General features: G+C 36.1%; 1 protein-coding gene and 1 pseudogene across 2 annotated transcripts; both read left to right on the top strand.

The window, feature by feature from the left end:
• The first annotated feature begins 1,753 nt into the window (after nucleotides 1-1,753).
• LOC127431999 (polycomb complex protein BMI-1-A-like) lies at nucleotides 1,754-12,386 on the top strand (annotated as a pseudogene).
• A 2,962-nt stretch (nucleotides 12,387-15,348) lies between these two features.
• On the top strand, nucleotides 15,349-21,952 carry LOC127431952 (sperm-associated antigen 6). Of its 2 annotated transcripts, XM_051682623.1 has the most exons (11): nucleotides 15,349-15,465; nucleotides 15,709-15,804; nucleotides 17,895-18,061; nucleotides 18,645-18,828; nucleotides 18,944-19,149; nucleotides 19,234-19,407; nucleotides 19,735-19,887; nucleotides 20,046-20,237; nucleotides 20,373-20,489; nucleotides 20,599-20,744; nucleotides 21,437-21,952. In XM_051682623.1, exons 1-11 carry the CDS (start codon nucleotides 15,441-15,443, stop codon nucleotides 21,498-21,500), a joined length of 1,524 nt encoding a protein of 507 aa, XP_051538583.1. In that variant the 5' UTR covers nucleotides 15,349-15,440; the 3' UTR covers nucleotides 21,501-21,952. The 2 variants fall into 2 exon arrangements, with proteins under 2 accessions (XP_051538583.1, XP_051538584.1); XM_051682624.1 differs by lacking the exon at nucleotides 20,599-20,744.
• Nucleotides 21,953-27,831: the final 5,879 nt, after the last annotated feature.

Raw genomic sequence — 27,831 nt, 5'->3', positions numbered from 1 at the left:
AGGAGGGATTGGTTTCGAAAACAATCCATTTTTGTCCTCAATGCATTCAGAGCGCAAGGCTGCTTTTATTCTTGATGTATTAAATGACCATTGCTTGACAGTATTTGTCCACCACGATGATCCATTTTTTATTTTTATTTTTTTATTTTTTATTATTATTTAATGCACTGGGTGACTCTTCTCTTGTATCATTAACACCCTAAGTAGACAGTGGCTGTGTCTCGTTTCAAAGGCAGCGTCCTCCGGAGGTCGCATATGTCGGCCACATACGTCAGAGACTGTCTCGTTTCAGAAAAGCGAGTAGGACACTTCGAATGCGACCTTCTTTCATAGGAATTCGGAGGATGCATGAGGTGTATCCTTCGTGGGCACTCACAACCCACAATTCTTTGCTTCAATGGAAATGTCTAAAAAAAATAGCAACGCCAATTTGCCCGTAAATATGATGTTCAAACGCAAGTAATGTTAATTCCCAAGTTGAAGTACCTCAGTAGATGGGTGCAGAGTATATCATATGTATAATTATATTAATATATAATTAAAATAAAGTATTACACTAAAAGTACACCTGTAAAATCTATTTTCTCTTCTCTTTACATCATTATAACTCTCCTAAAATGTACCTCATAAATTCCCTTCTAAAGAGAATTTGTTCCCTTCTCACTCAAAGCGCTCGCGCTTGTTAAAGATTGGCGTGCTGTCATAGCAACCATGTTACGTTTCGTTTCCGTTTGTCCTACGAAGGCCGTCTCGTTTAAACGAGACTTGTTTAAAGCAGGACACTCGGTATACTGCAGCCTTCAAAGGACGCGTCCTACCTAGCACGCAGCCTTCGAAACGAGACACAGCTTATAAATTAAATTTAGTAGCTGAAGGACCTGTTTATGTAAATAGAATAAAGTGTTAAATCTATTTTAAATGGGTTTGATGAAGGCTTTGCCTGGTCAGTAATAATCCCTATAAGGAAAAATCACACCTTGGTAATAAACCAATCTGTAAAAACCTAGCTACGTACAGTATATAGCTACTAGCAGGCCTATATGATTTGCCGACCAATGTATTTTTAAAAGGATTTGCAATCTTAAATCTTAAAGTCCACACCTGACAAAATGTTGATTTAAAGGGTCAGATTTTGCGCGAGGGCGTTTTGCATGACACACATTTTTACAGCTACTGAAAGTGTAAACTATTTTGAAGCATGTTGTCTTTTGGAAATTATAGATGACATAGATTTTTCATATTTACCTTGATGATTAAAAACAAGAGGTGTAAAACGTAGCAGACTAATAAAAGAGATGTTGATGTTCATGATTTAAAGCAAGGTTTAGTTTCCAGTTGTAGGCTAGCTAATTTCGCTGTGACTTTGCCGTGCCCGTGACTCATCAAAAAGACAAATTTATCAATTTGACAATTCAGACGTTAATATGACATTAAACAAATAATAAGGCCGTGTAACAGGTTATAATGTAAAGCCCACATTTCAGTTGTTGAATAGGAAGAATTCGTGGTAAGTAGGCTAGTGACTTGGGCGTCAAGCTTATTGGGATGATTCTACTAAAGTAACATTGTTAGCTTTTTAACTGAACTTATGACAGGTTATATGCATCAGTGGTTATTCGGTGCATGTGTCGTCAGTTATGAGTTGTTGAGTAAACATTTTAATCTGGGTATTAAACACACACACACACACACACACACACACACACACACACACACACACACACACACACACACACACACACACACATATAATAAGCGGTGGATCAGTATACCGTGTCGGTGTATATACTGACAAGCCTTGAGATCAGCTGACGCGCTCATGTGACTGAGGCTAAAGCGTCTGCTCAAAATGGAGTTGTCGGAGACTGTGATGAAAGGGCTTCAAACCCTTGCTGATCCAAATCTGTTCGACCTGAAATCATTTACGGTATTCACCGAGGTCGCATTCGACAGTCTCGCCTCCTCTCGAGGCGAAACAGTTCTAGGTAAGATGGTAGTTTTTTCTTTGTGCTGCATTACTTCCGGTGCTTTCTATAAAAAAAGGAAGTCGCACAGGCTAAGCGGTGGCCGTTGCTGCTGTAATTTTTTTTATCTAAAACTCGGCAGATTATGTCGTCTAGCCTTAAAATAATGCACGGGCTGACTAAAAGTGTCGTCTTTGTTTTGTGATGTGCCGAATGACATATACGAAAACATATAAGGGCATATCAATGAACCTTCTGTTTAGCCATTCTGGCTAAGCTAGGCTGCTATAACATAGACCAACACTGCAGCCTTTCCCCTAAGATCTGAATGAATTACAATGAACTACTCTGAGTATTTATCTGACTTGTCAACAGTATTGCAGTTAATGCATTTTTATTCATCTAGGTAGATAAGCAATGAAGTTCGCTTTTTAGAAAGCTCACCTGCTAGTTATCCGCTAAGCACCATCATCATTCTCTCTCTCTCTCTCTCTCTCTCTCTCCCTAACACACACACACACACACACACACACACACACACACACGCACACGCGCGCGCGCGCGCGCGCACGCACGAGAGTTGTGTCTCTTGAGAGCAATGTTTTCATCTATTGCAGGTCACCCAGTATTGAAGCACATCGATCAGACTGTCCTGAAACACTGTCATACCGCGGCAACGACCTTCATTCTGGAAGGAATTAAGCAAAATGCAGATAAATCAACAATTAGGTAACATGTTCAAAGATGATCTTATCCAGAAGATGGCTCTTGACCTTAATCCTAAATCTATTACTGTTCATCACTTTGCTTGTCCATTCTTAAAATCTCGTGTGCCCTTGTAGCTCGTGTCTTGAGGACGTCAAGTTCCCTAGTGAAAGAGTGGACATATTTTATATCTCTTACCAGGTGATGTCTTATGCCCAGTGCTCATTAACCTCTGAATGCAATTAAAGTTCAAAAACTAAAGTAGTTTTTAAAATCTCTCTCTCTCTCTCTCTCTCTCTCTCTCTCTCTCTTTAGAAAAACAAAAGAAATTTGGAATCTTTGTTGTCAAGGTGAGACATTTTATTATGTATTTCAATTTAATATCAAATCCGTGCATACAGTCCGTTTATCCCTTACCATTTATTTAACGAATACTAATTTGTTTAGCACATGAATTAGTACAATTTTCATTAAATAAATGACACGTTATGTCTTCCTAATAAATATTCTATTCATATTATATGATTGGAGCAAAGAACTATAGGTGGTGTTAATTTAATTATTTTCTTAAATATCTGTGTTGTCTCTCAGCATTGACACATGTCCTCCTCATATAACTGATGCTTCATGGCGCCTTGAGTATTGCATAAAGGTACTCAATTGTCTTATTTTAATGTTAGTCAGCGTTACTAATGCTTTATTAATATGGTCTCAGTGGTCTCAACTATTGTTTCTCTCGCCAGAATAGCCATGTACATAAAGTCAATCAACCATCTTACCTGATTTCCTTGAACACTGAGGTATGCCATGTGTCCAAAGTATATGCAACAGTTGTTCTCTTATTTTTTCCCACTTTGACTAAACACTGTTTACTTTTGCAGAGGGATGGCGCTTCTTCGGAAATAAATTTTAGTTGCACCATGGAGCAACTTCAGGTATTTATTTTGAACTATATGTGGGAACCCTGCTTTATCCACAGTTAAGTGATCAATTGTAAAAGGCATGTTACAGGATTAGCTAAAAGATGCAGGAAATGCGTTTACTTCAGCATATATCCGTTGATTAAAATGTTTTGGAAAATTCTGCATAAAATGTGCGCTTTTGTTTGCTTACGCGAGCTATGCATGTTATTTGTATAATCTCATAAGCAATATGAAGATAGCCTTTGAATCTCGCTTAGAAGTTACTCGCCTGCAATGTTACATTTAGGCCTTCCTATTTTTATTTATTTTTTAAATAAAAAAATGTCTAAACAAATCTCGATCTCCACAAACACTGTAAGCACAATTGGGATGCGCAGAACTAAATGTTAAATTCCTCCTATACATTCCTCAGTTAATTGATATAGCCTACCTGAATCTTTCTACATAATAATTGTTGGGTTTCTGTTTTTGGAAAAGCCTACTCCGCTATTTTATTATCTTAGTCATTACACAGATGCCTGTGTTTGTCGTAGGGGTGAAACAAAGGTGAATTGTCCGAAAGATCAAGTCATAAAATTCACGTGCACTCAATCATCGTCACATCACATCCCTTTAAAAAATATCCTTATAGCTTGAATTGACCCACAAGTTTAGCATAATGAAATCAAAAAAGCTTGGCAAAGTAAAAAATTAAGAGTAAAGATTAAATTATAATATTAATAAAACAAATGCATCTGCATTATAGCAGGTTTTTTTTTTTTTTTTTTAAGGGACCCACACTAATTTCAGACACAATTTAGCGACGGAGAACTTTAGCAGTGTTATTGGATGGGTTTGGCAAATAAATAAAATAAAAAGAGAGAGAAAAAAGTTCTGTCGTATCACCAACCCATTAATTTTTAATCTGTGACCACGGTAAATTAATTAACTGATTTGTATGCTGTGAAAGATCGGCTTCAACATTTTGTTTTCCAGGCAAACGTTTGATGTCATGTGTTTAAGGGTCAGAACTAGTCTGTTTTTTGTTTGAGAAAAATCCACACGTCCACCCCTATTTTAATGCATTAATCGTCTATTTTTAAGTTGATTTATAAGGTTTATCTTCAGCGCACCAAGATATTGTTAGGTTTAGCCAGGTGAAATAGTTAAATGAAAAACTGTTTTGGCACCTTTAAATGACAGCATCATACTTTGGATATGACTTTTTAAACCGTGTTGCAGTACACATATGTTTAGCCCAGATAAAGTTTGGAACTAACATGTCTTCTTTGATGGTGGATATATACTGGGTTGTTTGTACTCTGTTTAGGATTTGGTTGGGAAAATGAAGGACGCAGCAAAAAGTCTCGAGAGGGCAACTCAGTCTTGATTCCTGCATCTGAGGTTTAACGTGGAAACGTGCAATTTCTCCAGCCCACCAGAAACAATGCACCACCAATTTCTTTGTTTTGTATTATTAGTGTTCTTTTTACATGTTGACTAATGTGCTGTCACTTTACCCCTTTAAGATTCACAATAAAAATCCAATTTGATTAAAAAAAAAAAAACTTGCCTTTTTTGTAATTATGACGTTTCAGTGTTAGATTTCTTTGTAGCAAATTCATTGTTTTATGCTTACTAGATATCAGAATATATAGATACAGATATAGAATTTGTACTATCAGTAGGCTAATGTCTGACCTCTGGGTCGTGTTACTCGATACAAACAACGCATTGTATACAGACTATTTTACAAAGGTTAACAAAAACGTTAAGGCCAGCCCAGGAATAGTAATACAAGTTCATTATTATAATGAGGAATGATGCTGGACGGTATTATAACTGAGTCTGTTTGTAGAAGGAAACGGCACTGCTTATTAGAGGGGACACACATGAGTGGAACGTGCGCAGACTTCATATTATGTTGTGCTGCCTCTCGGCATTACATTCTCCACCCTGTATGAATAAATTCAGAAACGTATCTGGCATACCATGTCTGAGCATGTGATTGGTTGACACTTGAATTTCTTCCTAAATGTATACGCGCTATTTAGTTTAATATAACCCCTGGCTATGGAAAGAAGATTCACGGTTCAAAGCTGACCGATAGGAAATTAGCCTGTTGTGAAAACCGTAGGAACTGGACCACGGTCAAAGGGATTTTGGAACGTAATTCTTTGTTATTTGCAGTCAGTGAGCAGAGTTGAATACACCGACACATATTCCCAGGCCACCCTTAAGGAATTAGATCACGTGATGAACGGGGCGGTCTAACTACAAGCCATTTTGGGGACGGTGTCAGTTTCCACTGAACCATCAGCGCAGCATTTTTCAAAGACCCGACTGAAGGAGCTAGCCTAGAGAACACGCTCATCAGCCTGGTCGTTTTACTAGCGCGAGGTAAAAAGACAAGACCTCTCACAAATCTGCAACTGAGCAAGGCACGCACATCGAGAACCGGACGTTTTTCTTTTTTCTTATTGAAATGCGCTCTGCTCCGCCGTTCTCTTGTTGCAATTGACAGCGTCTGCAGCCCTTTTCAAGATGGCCGCTTGGCTCGTATTCATTTTCTGCTGATCGACTTACAACTTTCATCGTCTAACCACCTCTAGACTCGACTATTCACCCCAGCTCTGTAAGGTATGTGTTCTTCGATATCGTGGCTTACCAAACTCTAATTTCAAACCCAGTACTGTTTATGTATTTGTGAGCTTAAAATGGAGACGCGTTCGAATGGATGCGGGAACTGACAGGCTCGCGCACGTAACATTGTCTTCGTCTCCACGGCGTGCTTACAGATTTCAGTTATTTTATCTAAGAATATTTCGTAGTGCTGCGCGAATGCTTCGTGTTTAGTTTTAGGATATTCGATTATTGACATCATCATGTTTGCTTGTTGGTACAGGTTTAATAAAACGGTTTAGTTATTAATGAATCCTGATGTGCACGCAAAATCGCAGACGAGATGGGTCAACTGTTCATGTGAGGTTGTTTCCAAAGGATTTTCTGTTTGTTCTATCATTGAGCAGTTATCTAATTTTATAGATATGCGCTCCGTACGATGTTTACGATCCGATAAAGTCACTGTTGAACTGAATGGATCCTATTTGTATGTTTTCTTAACTTAAATTTACATGGTAACTCAGCATTGTCCTGTTGTCGGATGTACACGGCTAAGCGTTCAGTGGTTGACAGCAGACATTCAATATACGGACGATGTGTGCTTGATAAAACAACACAAGTTTTTAAACTCGGGTAGGCTACTTATTTAAACTTATTTAAAATATTTTTTTGTGATTTCTGCGATTCATCCAACTGACCTGAAAAATCCTGATATAGCCTAGAAATAACTGGCATAAGGTTTTTTGTGAACATTATGGCAGTTTGGACTTCGACAAACATAGGCTACGCATTGCTTCATGTTCTCGACCTTTTAAGTTAAATAATATTTTAAACTCCAGAATTAGGCTATTATCACATATTTAGATATGTCTTGTTCTGACACATGGCTGTGCTTTGTGTTGGTAGCCTACATGACGAGTAGAAAAATATATTTTAATATTTGACTTTTACTGTGGGTTGTTTTCTTAATTGTTATATAATTAAAATGATTGGCTCAGGTCTCAATTGCTTGATTTAGAAAGAGCAGCCTTTCCTCATAGGGTCCGGTGAATAATTTTGCCTGTTTTGGTATCATTTTCCTGACACATTGAAGTATGTCAAGGCGAAATCTGTAGCCTAGTGACGTGTTATGGAATAGTGACGACTTTGATTCTGTCTTTCATCATTTCTGAGATATGTTTAGCCTGTTGGAAGTTCAGCATGACACCAGATTTAATCAAAATACGCCGCATAAAGAAGATAGTGCTGTGGCTTTGTTATTGCTTTTTAGTTGTTCAATTTCTCGGACTCTTTCCCCCTTTTTACATAGGCCTATTTATATTGCATGTGTATATTATGCATGTGTATTTATTTGATTTAACAAGAATGCCATTTGTCTTGACAGTTCAAAAAGTGATTTGGTTTTATAACTGAAAAGAAACGCAGGTTGCAATAGTAGGAACAAACAATGCAGTATTACATTTTGTCAGTGTTATGCTGTCCACACAGTTAGACAACATGTTCATAGTGGGCAAAATGATACGTCATGACTTACTATATGATTGTTGGAATACAGGTAAAGTGGGACACTAAAGCTTAATAATCTATTAATGTGTATATTCATCAATAACAAAAAAAAAAAAAAAAAATTGCTTTAAGAAATTCCGATACTGGTATGACATTGATGTAGCCATATTAATCATATTTCAAAAACTACGCCAGTGACAAATGATCAGAAAGTGTCCCATTTTCACCTTAATCACCCTAATAACGCGTAGAAATCTTATATAGCCGCCTGCACGTCATTTAGTCTATATTTAGCTGATAAGGGTGCACAAGCTGACGGGTTTTTTTCCCTCCAAGATTGATGTTGGTTTGAAAGGTGCCCCACTGACGTGCCTATTCTTGACGTTATACGTGTGGGTGGATCTGTTGTGCGTGTGGATGGATCTTGATACTCAACACGGTGCCAGGCTCTTAAAATTTTCTCACCCGTTCTTAAAAATCGGTTGTGTGCTGTCAGATGGCTTCATTTCTAACTGCAATGCCTTATTGCAGCACCTTTAAATGCATAATTTTCTGAAACAGCAAGCAACAAAGTTACTTTAAAAAAAACCATTTTAGAACTTTTACAACTTCAGTTTATACTGTGTGCAAGGCATTAAAAGGTTTTGCGTTTTTTCCGCAGTTAGGTCTATCAGCACTTCATAGCACTTACTTTCCCGACAAAAGGTTGTTTTAGAAAATGGATTTGTGAACAAAGGAAATATGTCAAACGGGTATCGTTTTAATGCAAGGAGCGTTCATGGGAAATGAACTATTGCAACACTAACGGTCCAGGAAGGAGAGACTGTTAGAACAAAGCAGACATCACATCACCGACATGGTCTTTCGCCGTCTGTACTTTTGAATTTATTGAAAGATTTATGTTTTATATCAAAATTTGTGCGTTCAGTGCTTGGCTCTGCCATGTTATGCGGCTTGAGTTGCTATAGAAACCGTAAAACGTGTTCGCCAAGTACAGTGTACTCTCCTTATCACGGAATTATGCATTTGATTGTGTTATGGGATTTTGTGCCATGTTGGCGAATCTATTGCATATATGATCGCTCGATAAAGCAATTGTGCGATTGCACAACACCTAACCTGCGTTGAAGAGGTGACCTAAAATTCTTATTGTCGTTGTCTGTTTATTAAATTGGACGAAATACCGTTATTATTCTCATCCCCCACAATAACTTGACTTGATTCTTCTGTTGTTGAAGGCTCAAAAAAGGTTGAGCCAAAAAGTCATTATTGTTTTCCTTCTGGCAGTTGCTATTATTGGCAAGTAGCCTACATTTGTTCACCTTTTCTTGATACTCCTGCAGGGTCTTTTCTATCCCATGACGATGCATCGTACAACAAGGATCAAGATTACAGAGCTCAATCCCCACTTGATGTGTGTCTTATGTGGTGGATATTTCATAGATGCAACGACAATCATAGAGTGCTTGCACTCATGTGAGTATACAGAGGTTGGCTGCACACTTTTCTGTTATTATGGCTAAAATTTGTATATCATGTAACATCAAGATAACGTGTCTTTTATTTTGTGACATTTTTCTGATCCTCAGTTTGTAAAATGTGCATTGTCCGCTACCTGGAAACCAGTAAATACTGTCCCGTATGTGATGTGCAGGTCCACAAAACAAAGCCACTTCTCAATATTCGGTATACAATCACTGTCTGTTCCATATTTTCATTGTTTACAAATAGATATGCAGTGACTGATTTGCAAGCATACATCTGCCATTTTGTAATTTAAGAAAAATTTAAGTTGTTTACAACAGGATAGTCAAAATTGCATAGTTATTGCAAAAATTGTTTACCTGACAATCATCCAAAAATTGACCCCCCAGGTCTGACAAAACTCTACAGGACATTGTATACAAATTGGTTCCTGGCCTTTTCAAAAGTAAGTTAATCACTGAAATGGAAATCCATGTTATTGTGTTAGTAATTAATTGTGCATATTGGAGTGTGCCCTGATGTAAACATTTATTTTTCTGTGCAGATGAGATGAAGCGTAGGAGAGATTTTTATGCTGAACATCCTTCAGTGGATGGTAAGTCTTTTTCAACAATATTTGTTACATTGTTAGGGTAATTATTTGAACAAACTGTTGCGCAACTGTTTGGTCTGATATGTTTTATCGAAGCCTAATTCATTATGTATTTTGTATGATTTTTTTTTTTTCAAAGTTGCAAATGGATCCAATGAAGATCGAGGGGAAGTCGCTGATGAAGACAAGAGAATCATCACAGATGATGAGATTATCAGTTTGTCAATTGAGTTTTTTGATCACAGGTATATGCTTGCAAATGTTTTTGTAAGTGACTTGACACTGTTGTCAAGTGTATTCTTCTGTGCAGTTTAACTTTTGCAACCCCTTATAACAAAAATATTCTGGAAAAATGTCAATTTAAAGTGACAGATTCTGTTGTGTGTAGTGTAGTATTAATGATACAGATATTGTATTTAAAAACCTAAATTGTTATGATTTAATTATGCTTATTTTACAAACTTATTGTTCAGGGCCCAACTGCAAGGCAGCACAGATGAGAGGCAAAAAGACGAGGTAATTGAGATCTGGAATCTGGATTTGTTTACTGTTGCTAAGTGTATTTTGTCTTTGTGATTATGGGGAATAATGTGAAAATTTGAGTGACGTATTTGTGTGTGCAAACCATTGTGCAGCCTAGTTTCATCATTTAAGTTGCAGCATTGCTAGTGTCTTTGCTGTGCTGTCTTTAAAAAACTAAAAAACTAAAAAGTTGTTTTGCCTGCACAGGTTAATAATAAAAGATACTTGCAGTGCCCTGCTGCCATGACTGTGATGCACTTGAGGAAATTTCTGAGAAGTAAAATGGATATACCTCCTACATTCCAGGTAATGTGTATGTAGTGTAAATGCAGATGACATATATTCTTTTTTTTTTTTTCAAGTTATTTCAGTAATACAGTTTAGTAGTTCAGTGTTTCATCAAATAGATTTTTTCAGGAATTTTTATTTATTTTTGACTGATCTTGCAAAACAGTGTGACATTGATTGGGTGCTTGTTTTAATATTATTGTTAATTGTTCTAATAGATTGAAGTTATGTATGAGGATGAGCCTTTGAAGGATTACTACACATTAATGGACATTGCCTACATCTACACATGGAGAAGAGTAAGCGCTCAAATTAAGCCATTACTTGAAGTTTTATGGTGTTAAATGCAGTATTAAATGTAACTTTACAAACTGAATAATAATAAAAAAAAATGTTAAAGAATTTTTTTTATCCAAGCAGGTAGACTATACTTTTCTTGCTTTGGAATTTCAAAGCATCATTTTTTATAGGGGCTGATAATTCGTTTTTTATTTGGATTTAGAATTTTGGTATCAGAGTTAAAAGATAACGTACCCTTTGTTATTTTCTCACATTACATAGAATGGACCACTGCCTCTGAAATACCGAGTGCGGCCCAGCTGCAAAAAAATTAAGATTACTCACCCGCAAGTTGGCGTGAACACAAACCGCTCTGAAAGCGACTCAGCCAGCGATAAAGCCAGCAGTCCCGCTGGAGTTCCATCCACCTCCACACCACTACCGAGTCCAAGCACACCGGTTCAGCCTTCACAACCTCATTTCACCCATATTTCCAATCCTATTAATGGCATCACAATGACAAGTCCAAATCGACAGTTCAGCTTTGGAAACAGAGTGCGAAAGACAACGCTGAATGGATCTTCCACATCGTCGGGATGAAAAGGGACAACATGTTAAAGCCAACGCCAGATATAATCCAGCTATTTACATGCCAACGTAGTGTCATTTAGATCCCCTTCTTTTTGTTGTTATTAACAATATATTACATGCAACTTTAACGTAGTTACGCATTTCATTCGTTGTATTGCTGGAATTGTTAAGTTTGTGTGAGAACGACATATTTGGCATTAAGGACATTTAACGACATTAAGTGGAGCACAGAGCATTTTGAACGGTTGTGGCATTTTCCGAACAGCCACGGAACAGTTTGCAGAACTGACTGAATTATAATCTTTTTATATATATATTTTTACTTTCAGAAACACATTCAGACATTATGTGTTGCTTGTATTTTACGTGTGTATTATAATGTTCTTCAAAAGCATGATAAAAAACATTTACTTTGATTTTAGTTTGTCTTTCTGGGGTAGTTCCTTAACATTCCTGGTATATTCAGCTAACTTTTGAGAATGTATCAAAGAAAAAATATATATAGTTCAAATTTAAAGGACAAAAACGCATATTAGGCCTGTGTGTTCAAAGGAAGAAAGAAAGCTAATTTTACGCTCTTGCCAACGTACGGATTTTTATTATTCGTATTTCTTCAAGTTTGTGCAGTTATTTTGCGATTTACTCCACTGTGTCGCTTCGGGTAGATTTACCCGTTTACAACGAAACAGATGCTCTGGAGGTCATGCTCCAGGCCTGTAGCATGCACATACGTTTAAGATGGCTTTTTTAGGCTAATACATACAAGAATTTGTACGAAGAAGTCAAACAGTAATTGTTAATACGATCCACTGCTCATTCTAGACAACAGTTTGATGTCTTCAGTGTTCATTTGTCTTATTGATCGATTGTAGACTTTTGACAGCTATTGTATTGTGACTGTTGCACAGAATAAAACATTTTACACTTTCACATCGTCTTTTACGTTTTAACACTGCATAAAACCTGAAAAAGGAGTATTTGAAACATCTACATAGGTTAAAAGTTTCCCTAAATAACCGAATGTATTTATATGGAAGGCTATTTTTTAATTTATTATTATTATTATTATTATTATTATTATTATTATTATTTATTGGCTCATACGGTTAAAGTTTACATTTTGGTACAAATAATTTAGTGGGACTATTTTTATTTTTAGTAATAGCTCCGAACAGGCAATAAAGAAATGATCATAAAATTGCTTACAATGACAACGTTATAATGGTTGTGATGGAGTTTTTATTTAGAGATTGATGGCAGCACGCACCACAGCCGTTTTTGAAGACAATGCCACAAAAGATGGAGATGTCACTCAACTTTAAGTTAACTATTCGATTAACCTGTGGGAATGTCAAATTGACCTCATGTCAAAACTGGATATCGTCGGTTGGTTGGAAGGTATTTTTTGACGCATCTGCCACAAATATACGAATTGTGACTGGTTTATCATCTTTATTTACCACATCATTGTCTTTCTGCATTATTCTGAGTACAAGTTACCTGTCACTGGAGTTCTGAATACTTTGGTTGAGTCCGCTAATCGGTGTAGAGGGCGAATATTGAATGAATAATAATAATAATAATAATAAATGCTTATATAGCCTGCGCAATGTATCTCGTTGTTCTTTAGGAACGGGAACATTTCTCCATGAATATCTGTGAATGTGTAAAGCACAAATAATCAGTCCCCGCATTTGACTCCGCAAAAAGTTGCATTTCGCATTGATTGCGACATATATGGTTACACTGAGGTAATGACAGCAACCAACTAGGTAAGTAATAAACCTGTTTTGGACATGTAGTTTAATTGACAGTCTCCTCATTAATTGGATGTTGTCGATTTGGTTTTAAAATACTTTCAACAGACAAATTTTTCATCTGAATTTTTAATAAATAAGTAGACACACTGGCTTCTTTAATAAACCTCAGTCGGCAACGTCACTGCGGCTAGTCTAAATAGTCTTTTATTCAAGGTGGTTGGACGTTTTACTCTGTCTTCATTTGGATCAGTGCAAGTGGCCGTGTTACAGAGGCAATAGTAGCCTATAAATTCACTTTGACCTAACAAAACTGTTTGACAGTTAGGGTAACCTATCATTTAAACAGATCTTAGGGGAATTTAGAGGTGAAAATGAGAAAAAGCTAACACACTGGTCAGGCTAGTTACATTAATTTTGGGAAATTCCGAATAATCTGCCATGGCTAAAGAACAATTTGGGGATTTTTATTGTATTTTTTTTTTTTTTTTTTTCTCATTTGTGATCATTCAGTGGAACGAGATCTTGTAAGGGCTGGTGTCATGATGAACCTGACGAATAAACATCTTTGTTCTAAATCTATAAACAGCATTTACACACGAATTTGTTGAACTGCTTGCTTGTTTTTTTATTTGTTAGCTTGATCATAAACTCCTCAGACAAGCTGGAGTTTGAAGGCCCGTTAAAGGAATATCCCGGGTTCAATATAAATTCAGCTCCATCAGCCGCATTTGTAGCATTATATTTACTACCACAAAAAATAAGTTTGACTCGTCCCTCCTTTTCTTTACAAAAAGCAAAAGTCGAGGTTAGTGAGGCACTTATAATGGAAGTGAATGGGGCCAATCTTTGGAGGGTTTAAAGGAAAAATGGGAGCTTATTATTTTATAAAAACATATACATTAATTAATAATTAAAACGTGTGTATTATTTGAGCTGTAAAGTTGTTTAAATCGTAATTTTACAGTCGTTTTAGGGTTTGTTGAATTTACATCTTCATGGCAATGAAGTTGTAAAATTGGCCATAACTTTATGCAGAAAAGGTTAGTAAGTGATTTTATCACACTAAAATCATGTAAACACACATATTGTTTATGTCTTGTGGCTATACTTTTGAAATAGTGAGTATTTTAATTTGTATGGATTGGCCCCATTCACTTCCATTGTAAGTGCCTCACTGAAACCACAAGTTTTGCTTTTTTTTTTTTTTTTTTTTAAGAAAAGGAGCAAGTCAAAATAATTTTTTGCGGTAATCAATATCATGCCACAAATGCTGTTGATTGAGTTGAAATTGTATTAAACCCGGAATATTCCTTTAAATAAATAAATAATAATAATAATAAAAAATAAATAAAAAAAAGAATACTCCAATAATGGACCAGATTAAATAAAGAACTTGAACCATAGATTTGACTGTTTTAGACCTATGCGCAACATAGTTACACAATAGTAAAAACTAGCACAGTACACAAAGTGTTTTCAGTGCTTGGCCAGAAGTGTTGGCTATTTTTAGAGGGTTAATATTAGTGTCGCCAACAAGGACAGAGAATGTGTGAGCTGCAACAAATATGCCTATAAATACGACCAGCAAATATGCAAGGCATTAGGCATTATGCATTGATAATCCTCTTGGCACCAGCTTAAAATATCGAATAATTAATGTTGGAAAAATAATTCAAAAATAGTAGATCAGAGCTTTTTTAAGTGAGCAAGAATGTAGGTTACTGAAAGTCTTCTGCTCATTGTAAGATGAAATGCTGATAATTACCTACACACTAGCAAGTATTGTTTCTTTTCTGTTCTCAAACTTCTTTAACGACAATTAATTACTAAATCCTACTGATGCTCTGCCTGCATTTGTCTCTGCTGTAACCCTGTAGGACCCCTTGTAGAGGCAGCTGTTCGACCTCGCCGCTGCTTTTACCAAAAATCCTACGTTCAATCGACAGTTGTTGCATCCCGTTAAATATCACAAGCTAATGTAGGATTATTTCGCCTTTGTTCGGCGTTGATACCGCTTTGAACAGAAGTACATGATAGCCAGCTCACTGAACGAACGCGGTGCCTATCACTTCCGGTTTGTTGCCAAGACAACCGTTGCACGCCTCCGCCAAACTCAAAGTCACAACAAACGCTGTTTCCTAACGGGAGTTTAAACGTGTGCGTGTTTTTGTCGCACTTATACTGCTTTTTGTCTTTTTTGTTCCTATTGGGTATACTGATAACTATGAGTCAGCGACAGGTTTTGCAAGGTGAGAAAGTTAGGGGATGTTATGACATTATTAAAAACATTAGAAATACGTAATGACAAATTCGTACTAGTGGTTGTTTACTGTTGCAGTCAGTTGAATAGTTGGTAAGAACATAATTGTTAGCATAGATTTGTTTCATTTGTATAGCTATCCTGGGCTAGGTTTTAACTTAAGCAATGCACGAAAAGTATGCACTATCAGACAATCCTAAATCTGTAAAATGCGAATATCATTCCTTTGCAGTGTTTGAGACGTACCAAAAAGCAAGAACGCAATTTGTGCAAACTGTAGCAGAGCTTGCAACAAGACCACAAAACATTGAAACACTTCAAAATGCTGGTAAGTATGTATTGTGAGGAAAATTAAGTGAGTAGAAGTAGGCTACTTCATGAAGTATGCACTGAAAATAAAGGACTAGTAAGAGATACTGCAAGTTTTTGCACACAGTTTTTCTAAATAAATTTGAATGGTGTAAAATTGAGTTAAATCTACTTAACTTCATAATATTGATTAAAGTGAGTACATTTAACTTAAACATTTCAGTTAACACAGTAACATTTACTTACACATATAATGTACATGGTAATTAGATAAACTTAGTCAAAATTACATGATCATTTTATTAGAACATTTCACATTTTCAACTTTCCTTGTAAATACATGTTTAATCATGTACCACATTAAATACGGAAGCCTTCCACAGGGAAGCTCAGTGCATGCCATGTAATCTATAGACAGTGTTGGGGAGTAACAGAATACATGTAATGGGATTACGTATTTAAAATACAAAATATAAGTAACTGTATTCCACTACAGTTACAGTTTAAATCATTGGTAATTAGAATACAGTTACATTCAAAAAGTATTTTGATTACTGAAGAGATTACTTTGCATTTTATTGTCATTTGTTTCATTTAATATTTAGTCCTTTCAGATGGAAAACATTTATACATATAAATGATGTGATCCAAAGTGCATTTGAACAGCGGTAAAACACTTTCTTATGATGTGTTACATTCATACGAGCAGACAGATAAGTAAGTCTGAAGTAAATCTGGAGCAGAAGAAATAGAAATAAACCTTGTGTAAATGGTCAGTTTTACACTAAGCTAAAATGCTATTTCTAGCCATTTTACATGCACATGTTACCAGGCACGGTCATATTTTTTTTTATCAAGAAAATTCACGTTGGATCATAATTTCTTTTATTCTAGTAAGAACTTTGATATTAGGGCAAAAATCTTATTCTTGATAATAATTTTTGTATTGTTTTCCTGTAAAAATATCTAAAAATCCTTAAAACAACATCAGTTTGATTTATCTTGTTTTAGAAACAACACTGCATAAGATATTTAGGTTTTTCAGAGAATGTATTTTTAACATGTGTATTTTGTCTTACTGTACTGGCAGAGTTTTTATAGTCAAAACAAGTGAAAAAATCTACCAGTGCTGAAGAAGTAATCCAAAGTATTTAGAATATGTTACTGACCTTGAGTAATCTAACGAAATACGTTACAAATTACATTTTCCAGCATGTATTCTGTAATCTGTAGTGGAATACATTTCAAAAGTAACCCTCCCAACCCTGTCTATAGACAGCATCACCTGATAGGAGCAAGGTACAGAGCTGAGCATGCAGACCTCAACACTTGGTGATGACAGTAACAATGAACAGATAATTTTTTTTATCATGAACGGGTAGTTTTGAGTAGAAAATGAACTTCAGACTTCATAAAAAAGTTAGCAAACATGACAATAAAATAACAATAAAAACAGTGTAAATCAACTTGCAAACAGTGAAACCATGCAAGCTCATTAATTATTCAAGCCCGCTGCATGCTGGGAACACCAGCTCAAAAAAGTTCAGTAATATGTACTTATTTTTTTTAACCTGTGAAATGTACTCAAATTAGCAAATAAATATAACAAGGTTTTCTACTTTAGGAATGATACATGATGACACGTAAAGATAATAAACACACACATAATATTTACTTATAATCTAGAGCATTCATTTTTACATGTTTGAATCTAGAACAAATGTAGAATTTACTTAATATTTTAAAGTTCGTGCTTTAACTTATTCATTGTGGGAAGTAATTTTTTTCTGCTGTATTTTTCGGTGTAGCAACAATTTTAGAATGTTTTCTCACAGAACAGGAAAAGGAAGTGTCCATTTGTTGTGGATAATGTAATAACAAATAAGCATTGTATTCCAGTGCATGTCTAATGGACAGTCCATTGCAATTTAAGGTACAGATTTAAGGTGATTGAAGGTGAAAACAACTTTGCTTAGTTTAGTCTGTTTTGAATTCTATCATATGATTTGAAAGATTTGAATCAAGTATATCCTCTTCTCATCTGCTCAAGTGTATTTCCACTCCTGTTTTTTTTTTACCTGCACAATTGTGCTCACTCTCTTTGGCTAGGTGTAATGTCCCTTTTGAGGCCTCTCCTTTTGGATGCGGTCCCAACTATTCAGCAGACAGCAGCTCTGGCTCTCGGAAGGCTTGCCAACTATAACGATGACCTGGCTGAGGCTGTAGTAAAGGGAGACATTCTTCCTCAGCTTGTGTATTCCCTGGCTGAGCAAAACGTAAGAGTCTCTTCAGCTTAACCTTTTAGCTTTAATTTGAATAAAATGGGTTTGGCTAAAGGTGTCAAATTATCATAAGCTACATTTTTTAAAACACAGTTAGCTCAACAAACTTTGCGACTTTATTATTTGTAAATAATAATTAAAGATTTTTTTTTTTAAAGAGGTCTGTTTGTCTACATATATTTAACATTTAGATGTTAAATGTGTAATATTGAAATCTTTTGGCTAATGTAGCCTATGTCTTTTGGATACATACATTTGATTTTGAAGCACGGCTTTAAATATGTTATGTATCACTGTTTAACTCCTGGCAACATAACTGAGCACTGTCCTGAATACATTTAACCCAGCAAAAAAAATTCAGCTGTTATTCATTTAGCAGAGGCTTTGCCTTAAAAACTCATTGTTAGATTTGTGTTACACTGTCAGAGAGGTCTCATCAGAAATGTTGAACACTTTCCAATGAAGATATTTTGTTGTAATTGAATTATACTAAATGTGGTAATAGGGCTCATGTTCATTAAAGGGATTTTTGCTCCGTTTCTTTTTATTTCTTTTGTTTGGCAACTGAGAAACACAGCGATTCTATAAGAAAGCTGCTGCGTTTGTTCTTCGAGCTGTTGCTAAACACTCCCCTGAGCTGGCCCAGGCTGTGGTGGACTGTGGTGCACTGGATGCTCTTGTTATCTCCCTGGAGGAGTTTGACCCTGGGGTCAAAGAGGCAGCTGCTTGGGCACTGGGGAACATTGCCAGACATAATGGACGTAAGTAATCAAAAAGGTTTCTCATTGTTTAAACTTGTTTTTTTCCAGTTTTTACAATAAATTATTTCTTTTTTAATCCTTGTGCTTATTCTTCATCGCCCCACCTGATGTACAGAACTGTCCCAAGCAGTTGTAGATGCAGGAGTTGTGCCTCTACTCGTATTATGTATCCAGGAGCCTGAGATAGCCCTGAAGAGGGTTGCTGCTTCTACTCTGAGTGACATAGCCAAGCACTCCCCAGAGCTAGCGCAAACAGTAGTGGACACCGGAGCCATCGCCCACCTAGCACAGATGATCCTAAACCCGGACGCCAAATTGAAGGTTGGTAACACACAGATATTGTAATTTATTTTGACCATACACAATAAATTGTACATCCCCAAAACTTGACTCTGCACTTTACAGAGGCAGGTTTTTTCAGCTCTCAGCCAAATCGCAAAGCATTCCGTGGATGTAGCAGAGATGGTGGTGGAGGCTGAGATATTCCCTGCCGCACTAGCTTGTCTAAAGGACCCAGATGAATATGTTCGGAAAAATGTCACTACTCTTATTCGGGAAATCACAAAACATACCCCTGAGGTACCTACCACATACACAACATACCCACTAAATGATTTCAAGATGCTTGGGTTACACTGGAATCTCCACTTTGTCAGCTCTTTGACACCCTCTGTTTAAATAACATGGTGTGAGGCAGCTAGTCTGTAAACCATGGAGAATGCGGGTCTGTTATTTATCACGAGTGCAGCACAGGAAACAGACAACTGGAAACCACATAGTCATTGCATCACTCTTTTTTTTTACTTGCTTCTCTGGTCTGCCTTCCTAAACTCTCTGCCTTATTATATGACATTATGTCACACTAGTGTGTGTCTTTGCTTGTGTGCATGTTTGTTTCCTACTCAGCTGTCCCAGATAATAGTGAATGTTGGGGGTGTTGCAGCTGTGGTTGACTACCTCGGGGACTCCAAGGGGAATGCACGCCTGCCGGGGATCATGATGCTGGGCTACGTGGCTGCACACTCCGAAAACCTTGCCATGGCTGTGATTGTGTCTAAAGTCAGTTAACACATATCTTTATAAGCTCATATTTAAAACTTGAATTTGACGACATATTTATAGTTTCAGTCTAGAATATTGACAGTAGATCTTCTTTCCTTCCCTGTCATCTCCGCCACTCTCCTCAACTGTTCATACTTGATTCTCCACTCCTGCAGGGAGTGCCACAGTTGGCTATTTGCTTAGAGGAAGAGCAAGAAGATCATATCAAGGCAGCTACAGCTTGGGCATTTGGGCAGATTGGGCGACACACGCCTGAGCATGCACGAGCTGTTGCTGTGGCCAATGTGCTCCCCAAACTTCTCAATATCTATTTGGACTCTGAAAGCTTAGAGGACCTGCAGGTCAAGGTGAGCAGCTTCACTATGAGTGAAGTGACAATTGATAAACGTATTGTTTTCAGTTGTTGTTGTTTTTGTTTTTTTTCTGGTGTAATTTAGTTAATTTTGTAACTCCTCTTTGCTTTGTTGACTTACTTAAAACAGGCAAAAAAGGCCTTGAAAAGCATCCTTCAGAAGTGCACATATCTACCAGCATTAGAGCCTCTTCTCTATGAAGCTCCCAGTAACATTGTTAAACATGTCGTCTGCCAGTTCAGTAAGGTAGAGGGTCTTGCTTTTATCAACACATTTTAAGAAAGCTGCGCTTATTAAGCTCAATGAAAATTGTGGCTCAGCTTATCTGTTTTCTCCCCATCTTTCACGACTAAAGGTTCTTCCTCATGATAGTAAGGCACGGCGCTTGTTTGTTACCAGTGGGGGTCTGAAGAAAGTACAGGAAATCAAAGCAGAACCTGGTTCTGCCATTCAGGAATACATTAATGCAATCAACAGCTGCTACCCTGAAGAGATTGTCAGGTTCATGCACATGTTTATGCACTGAGCAATAAACAGCACCATACAAAAATATAATTAAAGGAATATTCCGGGTTCAAAACAAGTTAAGCTGAATCAACAGCATTTGTTACATAGTGCTGATTGCCAAAAAAATAATTTTGACTCGCCCCTTGCTTATGAATAAAAATCGGTTACAGTAAGACACTTACAATGCAAATGAATGGGGCCAGTCTATAAACGCTAAAATACACATTGTTTCAAAAGTATAGCCACAAGATGTAAACATTATATATGCTAACATGATTTTAGTGTGAAAAAAATTACTTGCCTTATTTGTGTAAAGTTATGTCCAAAACCAGGATAACAAGGTTTCATTGACAACAAAGATGTAATATTGGATATGACTTTACACGGATAAGGTTATTTAGTGATTTTTTTGAAACAGTGTATATTTGAACGTTTATGGATTGGCCCCATTCATTTCCATTAAGTGCCTCTTATTTCTATAAATAAAGGAGGGAGGAGTCCAATGTATTTTTGGTGGAAATCAACATTATGCCACAAATGCTGTTCATTGAGCTTAACTTCTATTGAACCCGGAATATTCCTTTAAAGACAAACAGAAACTTTTATAATGCTTAGATTTAGATTTTAAATTAATAGTTTATGTTTTTGTTGTTAAACAGTTCCACTGATCGGTTCTTCTTTAACAGGTACTATTCCCCTGGTTACTCTGATGCCTTGCTGGAAAGGATTGAAAACTATCAGCCAGTTTGATCCAGTGCAACACTGCCTTTTCTGAAACACTATGGAACTTATCCCTTTTCTTAATGAGAACTCTGATGAAAGCAATTATCAAATCTGAAATAGCTGATTTTGCTAAATCTATTCCATTAAAAATGCTTGTGTATCATAGAGGTCTTGTACAGTTTAGTGGTGGTAAAGCATCATTATCAATTCTGATTTCTGCTGTTTTAGCTCAGACATGAGTCAGCTGAGCCGTCATATATTTTGAAAGACCTGCTCTTTAATACACTTTTTTGCTGCATAAAAAAACCTTTGTGTATCCGGTTTACTGTTTTTCAGCTGTGGTAAGAATATACACTTACATTGAAATAATTGCTACAAATATTTATTTAAAATGACTTTGCTGCCTCCATTATGCATTTCTATTGGTTTATTATAAATTTAAGCTTACCCAGTTAAATTTCTCAGACTATTAAGACAGTTAGGCCTAATGTAAAATAAATAAAAATAGGTTTGATTTAATTCACTCTTTATCGCCCCCTGCAGTCTGATGTTTGCATGAACGTACAGAACATACGAACAGCTGTTAAACATATGGCTGCCCGTTCTTTGTTTATTTGTTTTCTCTTCTGGTGTCAATCAAATTACTTTTTCAATTGAAACTGTTTTGTTAAGCATTATCTCCCCCCACAGCTTTGTCCAAATGGCATCCTTGACGATCAACCCAGAAGGCCGGAATACTTCGAAATTATAAAAAGAAAGAATTTTATATATATATATATATATATATATATATATATATATATATATATATATATATATATATATATATATATATATATATATTTTTTTATTTTTTTTTCCTGAAGAACTTTTAAATATCATAGAGGAGATTAATATATTCGTATATTATATAAGGTGACGGATGGTTTGTCACAGTTATTTTCTCATGGTTATGCATCATGTCAGACTCGCCTGCATGACCGCGAGGTTTGAACAAAGGTTTATCCGTTGTGGCATCGCGCTTTCAACTATTGCCATGCACAAGAAACGGAAGAAGCCTTGAAATAATTAAGCCATATGCTTGAGGCTAGTAAATGAGAAGGCTGCTCACAAAGTTTGTGGGTAAGCCACACTGTAAGCTTTCTTCACAGATTCAATGACTCAAGTTATAGCGACAACTTTAATTTGTCTTTATGGACGTTTTTTTTTTTTTTTAGAACAATCTGGCTATGATATAGATGCCGTCAGATTAATTTCTACTTTCTTTTTTATACTGTTCATCAATAAATATCTCGAAATGCAGAATATTAACTCTTTGTAACTTTTCAGCATATTACCTCTTCTATTAGGCCTTCTTGGGCCGCATAAGAAACGTTGATTAAACGACCGTAGCGAACATTTACATCCGAAAAACAGTGGATTTTTGTCAAAGGAATAGTGTGTCAGATGGTGATCTGTAACATCCAGACGCTATAATGTCAACTAATTCAATTGTTCAATTTAAAGAAATATTTTAATGTTTACATGCTTCAACACCAGCTCGCTCGCTCGCTCGCTCGCTCTCTCTCTCTCTCTCTCTCTCTCTCTCTCTCTCTCTCTCTCTCTCTCTCTCTCTCTCTCTCTCTCTCTCTCATAATGTTTTGTGTGTGTGTGTGTGTGTGTGTGTGTGTGTGTGTGTGTGTGTTTATACTATATTGTATTATACTACAAATAAATGTAAAACCTGAGATCACCTACATTGTGGGGCCAGCCAGTGGTCCCCACGAGGGAAATGGCTTATGAAACATACTAAACGATGTTTTTTTGAAAATGTAAAAATGCAAAAAGGTTTCTGTGAGGATTAGGTTTAGGGGTAGGGTTAGGGGATAGAGATTATCGTTAGATCTGTATAAAATCCATAAAATGCATGGAAGTCTATATATGAAGAGTCCCACAATGATATAAAAACAAGTTTGTGAGTGTGTATGTGTGTGTGTAGTTATCACATGGATAATTAGAAATCATCTCTATGATCTATTAGCCTACCATGCATCAAACAAATGTTTAGTTTGGATTTTGGAATTGGGGTTGTTAGGCTACTGACCTCAAAAAACAAAACAATGACGTTAACAAGAAATGTGCTTGACATTGGCGATTTGTTCGTTTGCTGTGCAAAATTTCGGTAACTAAGCAAACACGAGAGGTCGCAGTCCCGTAGACCACATCGTGGACGCGCATTTTCTGGCACCCCACAAGTCTAAGAAGAAACCCCAAAATTACATTCCATTTTCCATCAGTTAGCATGCTATCTAAGAAGTGAGCAGGATTTTGCTCTTCATCTAATGAACTCTCTCAGTAGAGAGCTATTTGCACTTCCGTTTTCCCATTTTGTTTTTCATTTTGCCCTTGGGCGTCTATGACCCTGGCCGTCAATTGTCCACTTCAGCTCTCATTCATCACTGTTGAACATGGAATCCGCCCCCATACACACACCACCAGCTCTACACACAGCGCGGATGTTTGAAGTTGCTGGTTCTGCTTTCTCAAGGGAATGTAGTCATTGGATGGGTCAGCACTTGTCATCTTGGTGTGGGTCACCAACAATGTGTTCATGCCTCACCTATAAATGTCTACATCTCACTAATCTTGACATGGTCCACATCTGACAAGCCTTTGAAGCCAGCAGAGGATCCTGATACAAAAACAGCACTTGCATGTGATCACTCAGACTTTGTCAGCTGGCTTTACACATGGACTTCCATGCTTAGCCGAAACATTCTCACTTCCTCTGTCTTAAATAGAACAAAAACTCTTTTTAATCCGAAACAGACATCAACAATAGCTTTTTTGCCAATTTGTTTCGCATTATGCAGATTTGAGCAAAAACGGTTTCCAAATATTTTAGCAATTACTATGTTGGAATGATAAGAGCAGGTTGCACTGTCATGTAGAATTTAATATAGAGCATGGATTTGTTTTTGTCACTTACTTCTGGCTTTCCATTTTTTTCCATTTTTGTCTTGACAGATGTTTTCCTGTGTTAAATTGAAAATTTTAATTTGTATCAAATTGTTTTAAGAGAAGCATAACATTTTAGGCTATCTATGAAGAGATGAGTGTCTTTTGGTTAAATTGCTATGAAAAAACCCCATTGCTGACTATAGGATTAACATGAACGTTTTGGAGTGTTTTAAATTATTTAGAGAGGGGCATTTTTCTCATTCTGTTTAGGTTCCTGTATTGAATATTCAGAGCGTATGCCATATAAGTGTTATTTATCCTGTGTGAAATCTGGAGCCATTGTTCTTTAGAACTTGTTAAAGAACCTGATTTGCAATCTGAAGGTGCAAAGTGGCTGCGATAAACCTTTCACCTGTCTTCTAGAGCTTATAGAGAAGCAAAAGCATAAACAAATAAACCTATGGTCAGCTGCCACAAGCTCAGGATTTCTTTTTTGAATATTTGTTAATTTTTTTTTTTTTTTATGAAGATGTGGTTCCAGCTATCATAAAGTTTTTTATTTTGATTTTTTTTTAAAAATTTTTATTGCATTTTCAGCTTTATAGATAAACGTCTAATTCTCCCTTATTAAGTGCTGATTAGAATATGAGCTTGGCCTATATGTTAGAAATTCAGAACAGCGATATTGTAATAAATATAGGCTATACATAGATAAATGCAAGAGCAAACGCAAAGTGCTATACTCATAATGTGATTACAAATAAATAAAATCGCGTTTGTTATTATAATGATCCCGTGACTTAACACACAATAATTCAATCGCCTCCATCCCTAAATGCAATTGTCATTCAACACATATCACGCCCCTTTTTCACCTGTTCACAGCGAAATAAAAAGAACGCAAAGTAAAAGTTCGCAATAACGACGAGAGAGGTCAAAATTGATACAATGTTGCTGTTGACCCGACAGTTTAAATTGTGTTTCATTTTGCCAATCATTTTTGGTCTCAAGCTTGTCGGGGTAAACCTGGGATATGGTATGTACGAACTCTGATAGTATATTAGGTTAGGTTAAATTAAATAATTTAAGGTTAAATTCTTCTTAAGGAATGCTTTCAATGCTGTTTACAGCAACTCAGTGGTACCTTGGATTCAGCAACTATAGCTCATTGGATTCATCTCAGTGTCAAGAAACTGACCCTCCACTATGTTCCAAGCTGTGTTTGAATGAAGGGTAGGAACACTATATATTTGTTTTAATTTTATTTAGGCTATTTTATGTTTAATACAATTATTATTATTATTATTATTTATGCAGTATATACCTGTACTTTTATTTTAATTTAGGCAATATAAATGCTGAACAAGTGAAGTTGAAGGTTACTTAATTTTAAATGTGGATAACTGAAGCATGGACAAGTGTAGATTTTATGGATGGCATAAGTGAGCACTGAATGTTGTGGTCAATCTCTCTCTCTCTCTCTCTATATATAGATAGATAGATAGATTATCATTTTGTTAACATTGTTTTGTCATATGTATGTATGTATATGTGTATATATATATATATATATATATATATATATATATATATATATATATATATATATATATATATATACTAACTCTAACTAAAACATCTACAATGTTAATGTGCTTTAAAATGCAAAAACATTATCAGATTAATTTTGAATATAAAAATGTAATGTTTTAATGGATATTAAATTTGGCCAGCCTCAGTTTCAGCCCCAATGTTACAGAATAATTGCACTGTGATCAAGTAAACTGGAATGTCCACCAGCTTATGTTGCACTATAAACTCTAATTAGCTGAAATTTCTTAGATTTTTTTAGAAGGCAATCAGTTTGCATGCTTTTTTTATTTTTTTTAAATAAACATGCTTATTTGGTTCAAGTGAACTGAGTTATAGCACATCTTTGACATGCTATAAATTGAGTTATAGAAATTATGACTGGAATCTCAGTTAGCCATATGGCACCTTGGATTCTCCTCAGTACTTCTTAGTACACGAAAAAGCTGCACTTTTGTAAAATACTATTGAGTATAGTAGAATGGCTTAAATTTAACAGGCTCCAAGTTTACAAGAGGTAACACTAATCACCCTAATGCTGACTTCACACAAATCGCAACTAACAACCAGCTACAACAAAACAACGACAATAGTCATACGAATAAAAACTATATACATTTTTAAATAATAATAATTAGTTTTCTACACAAGTTCCCTTGTTTTAAAGAATGTATATGAGCTATGATTCCAAAATGTGACATTTTAAATACTGTTTAATTAGGACCACTTAATGTTTTTACTGATGACAAGGTGATGGTAATTTAATTAAAACTACTAAGAATAGTAAAAAAAAAAATAAGCTTAAGTGGAGTAAACAATGATTATAATGTTTTTTGTGTGTGTGTGTGTGTGTGTGTGTGTGTGTGTGTGTGTGTTTTTTGTTTTTGCAATTTGAGAAAACTATTAGTATTTACAGTGTGTAGTCTTTTAAGATGCTTCTTGCTAAATTATTTAAGTAGCTGTGGAGATAAGAATACAGCATTTCTGGGCGAAGAACTTTCAAACAACAATGAAACAACGTGCAGAGAATCAGAAACTATAAAAAGACAAAACTATACTTAGAAGTGATCAATCTTTGTAATGCTTTATTGTTTCACTGTGTATTCTACTATTTACTGTATAATGCATTCAGAAAGTATTCAGACCCCTTAATTTTTTTCCACATTTTATTATGTTGCAGCCTTATGCTAAAATACTTTAAAAAAAAAAAAAAAAATCACATCAATCTACACTCCATACCCCATAATGACAAAAACCAGATTTATTAAAATGCAAATTTATTAAAAAGAAAAAACTGAAATATCACATTGATATAAGTATTCAGACCCTTAACTCAGTACTTAATTGAAGCACCTTTGACAGCGATTACAGCCTCAAGTCTATCTGGGTGTGATGCGACAAGCTTTGCACACCTGGATTTGGGAATTTTCTGCCATTCTTCTCTGCAGATCCTCTCAAGCTCTATCAGGTTGGATGGAGATCATTGGTGGACAGCCATTTTCAGGTCTCTAAAGAGATGTTCGATTGGGTTCAAGTCTGGGCCACTCAAGGACATTCACAAAGTTGTCTTTAAGCCACTCTTACGTTGTCTTGGCTGTGTGCTTAGGGTCATTGTCCTGTTGGGAGGTGAACCTTCAGCCCAGCCTGAGGTCCTGAGCACTCTGGACCAGGTTTTCATTAAGAATATCTCTGTATTTTGCTGCATTCAGCTTTCCTTCAACCCTGACCAGTCCCCCAGTCCCTGCCACTGAAAAGCACCCCCACAGCATTATGCTACCACCACCATGATTCACCGTTGGGATGGTATTGCGCAGGTGATGAGCGGTGC

Source organism: Myxocyprinus asiaticus, chromosome 41 (genome assembly GCF_019703515.2).
Source record: "Myxocyprinus asiaticus isolate MX2 ecotype Aquarium Trade chromosome 41, UBuf_Myxa_2, whole genome shotgun sequence".
In the NCBI taxonomy this organism is placed as follows: Eukaryota; Metazoa; Chordata; class Actinopteri; order Cypriniformes; family Catostomidae; genus Myxocyprinus; species Myxocyprinus asiaticus.
The sequence above is the reverse complement of the archived record's forward strand: the minus strand, read 5'-3'. Positions and strand labels throughout refer to the sequence as shown.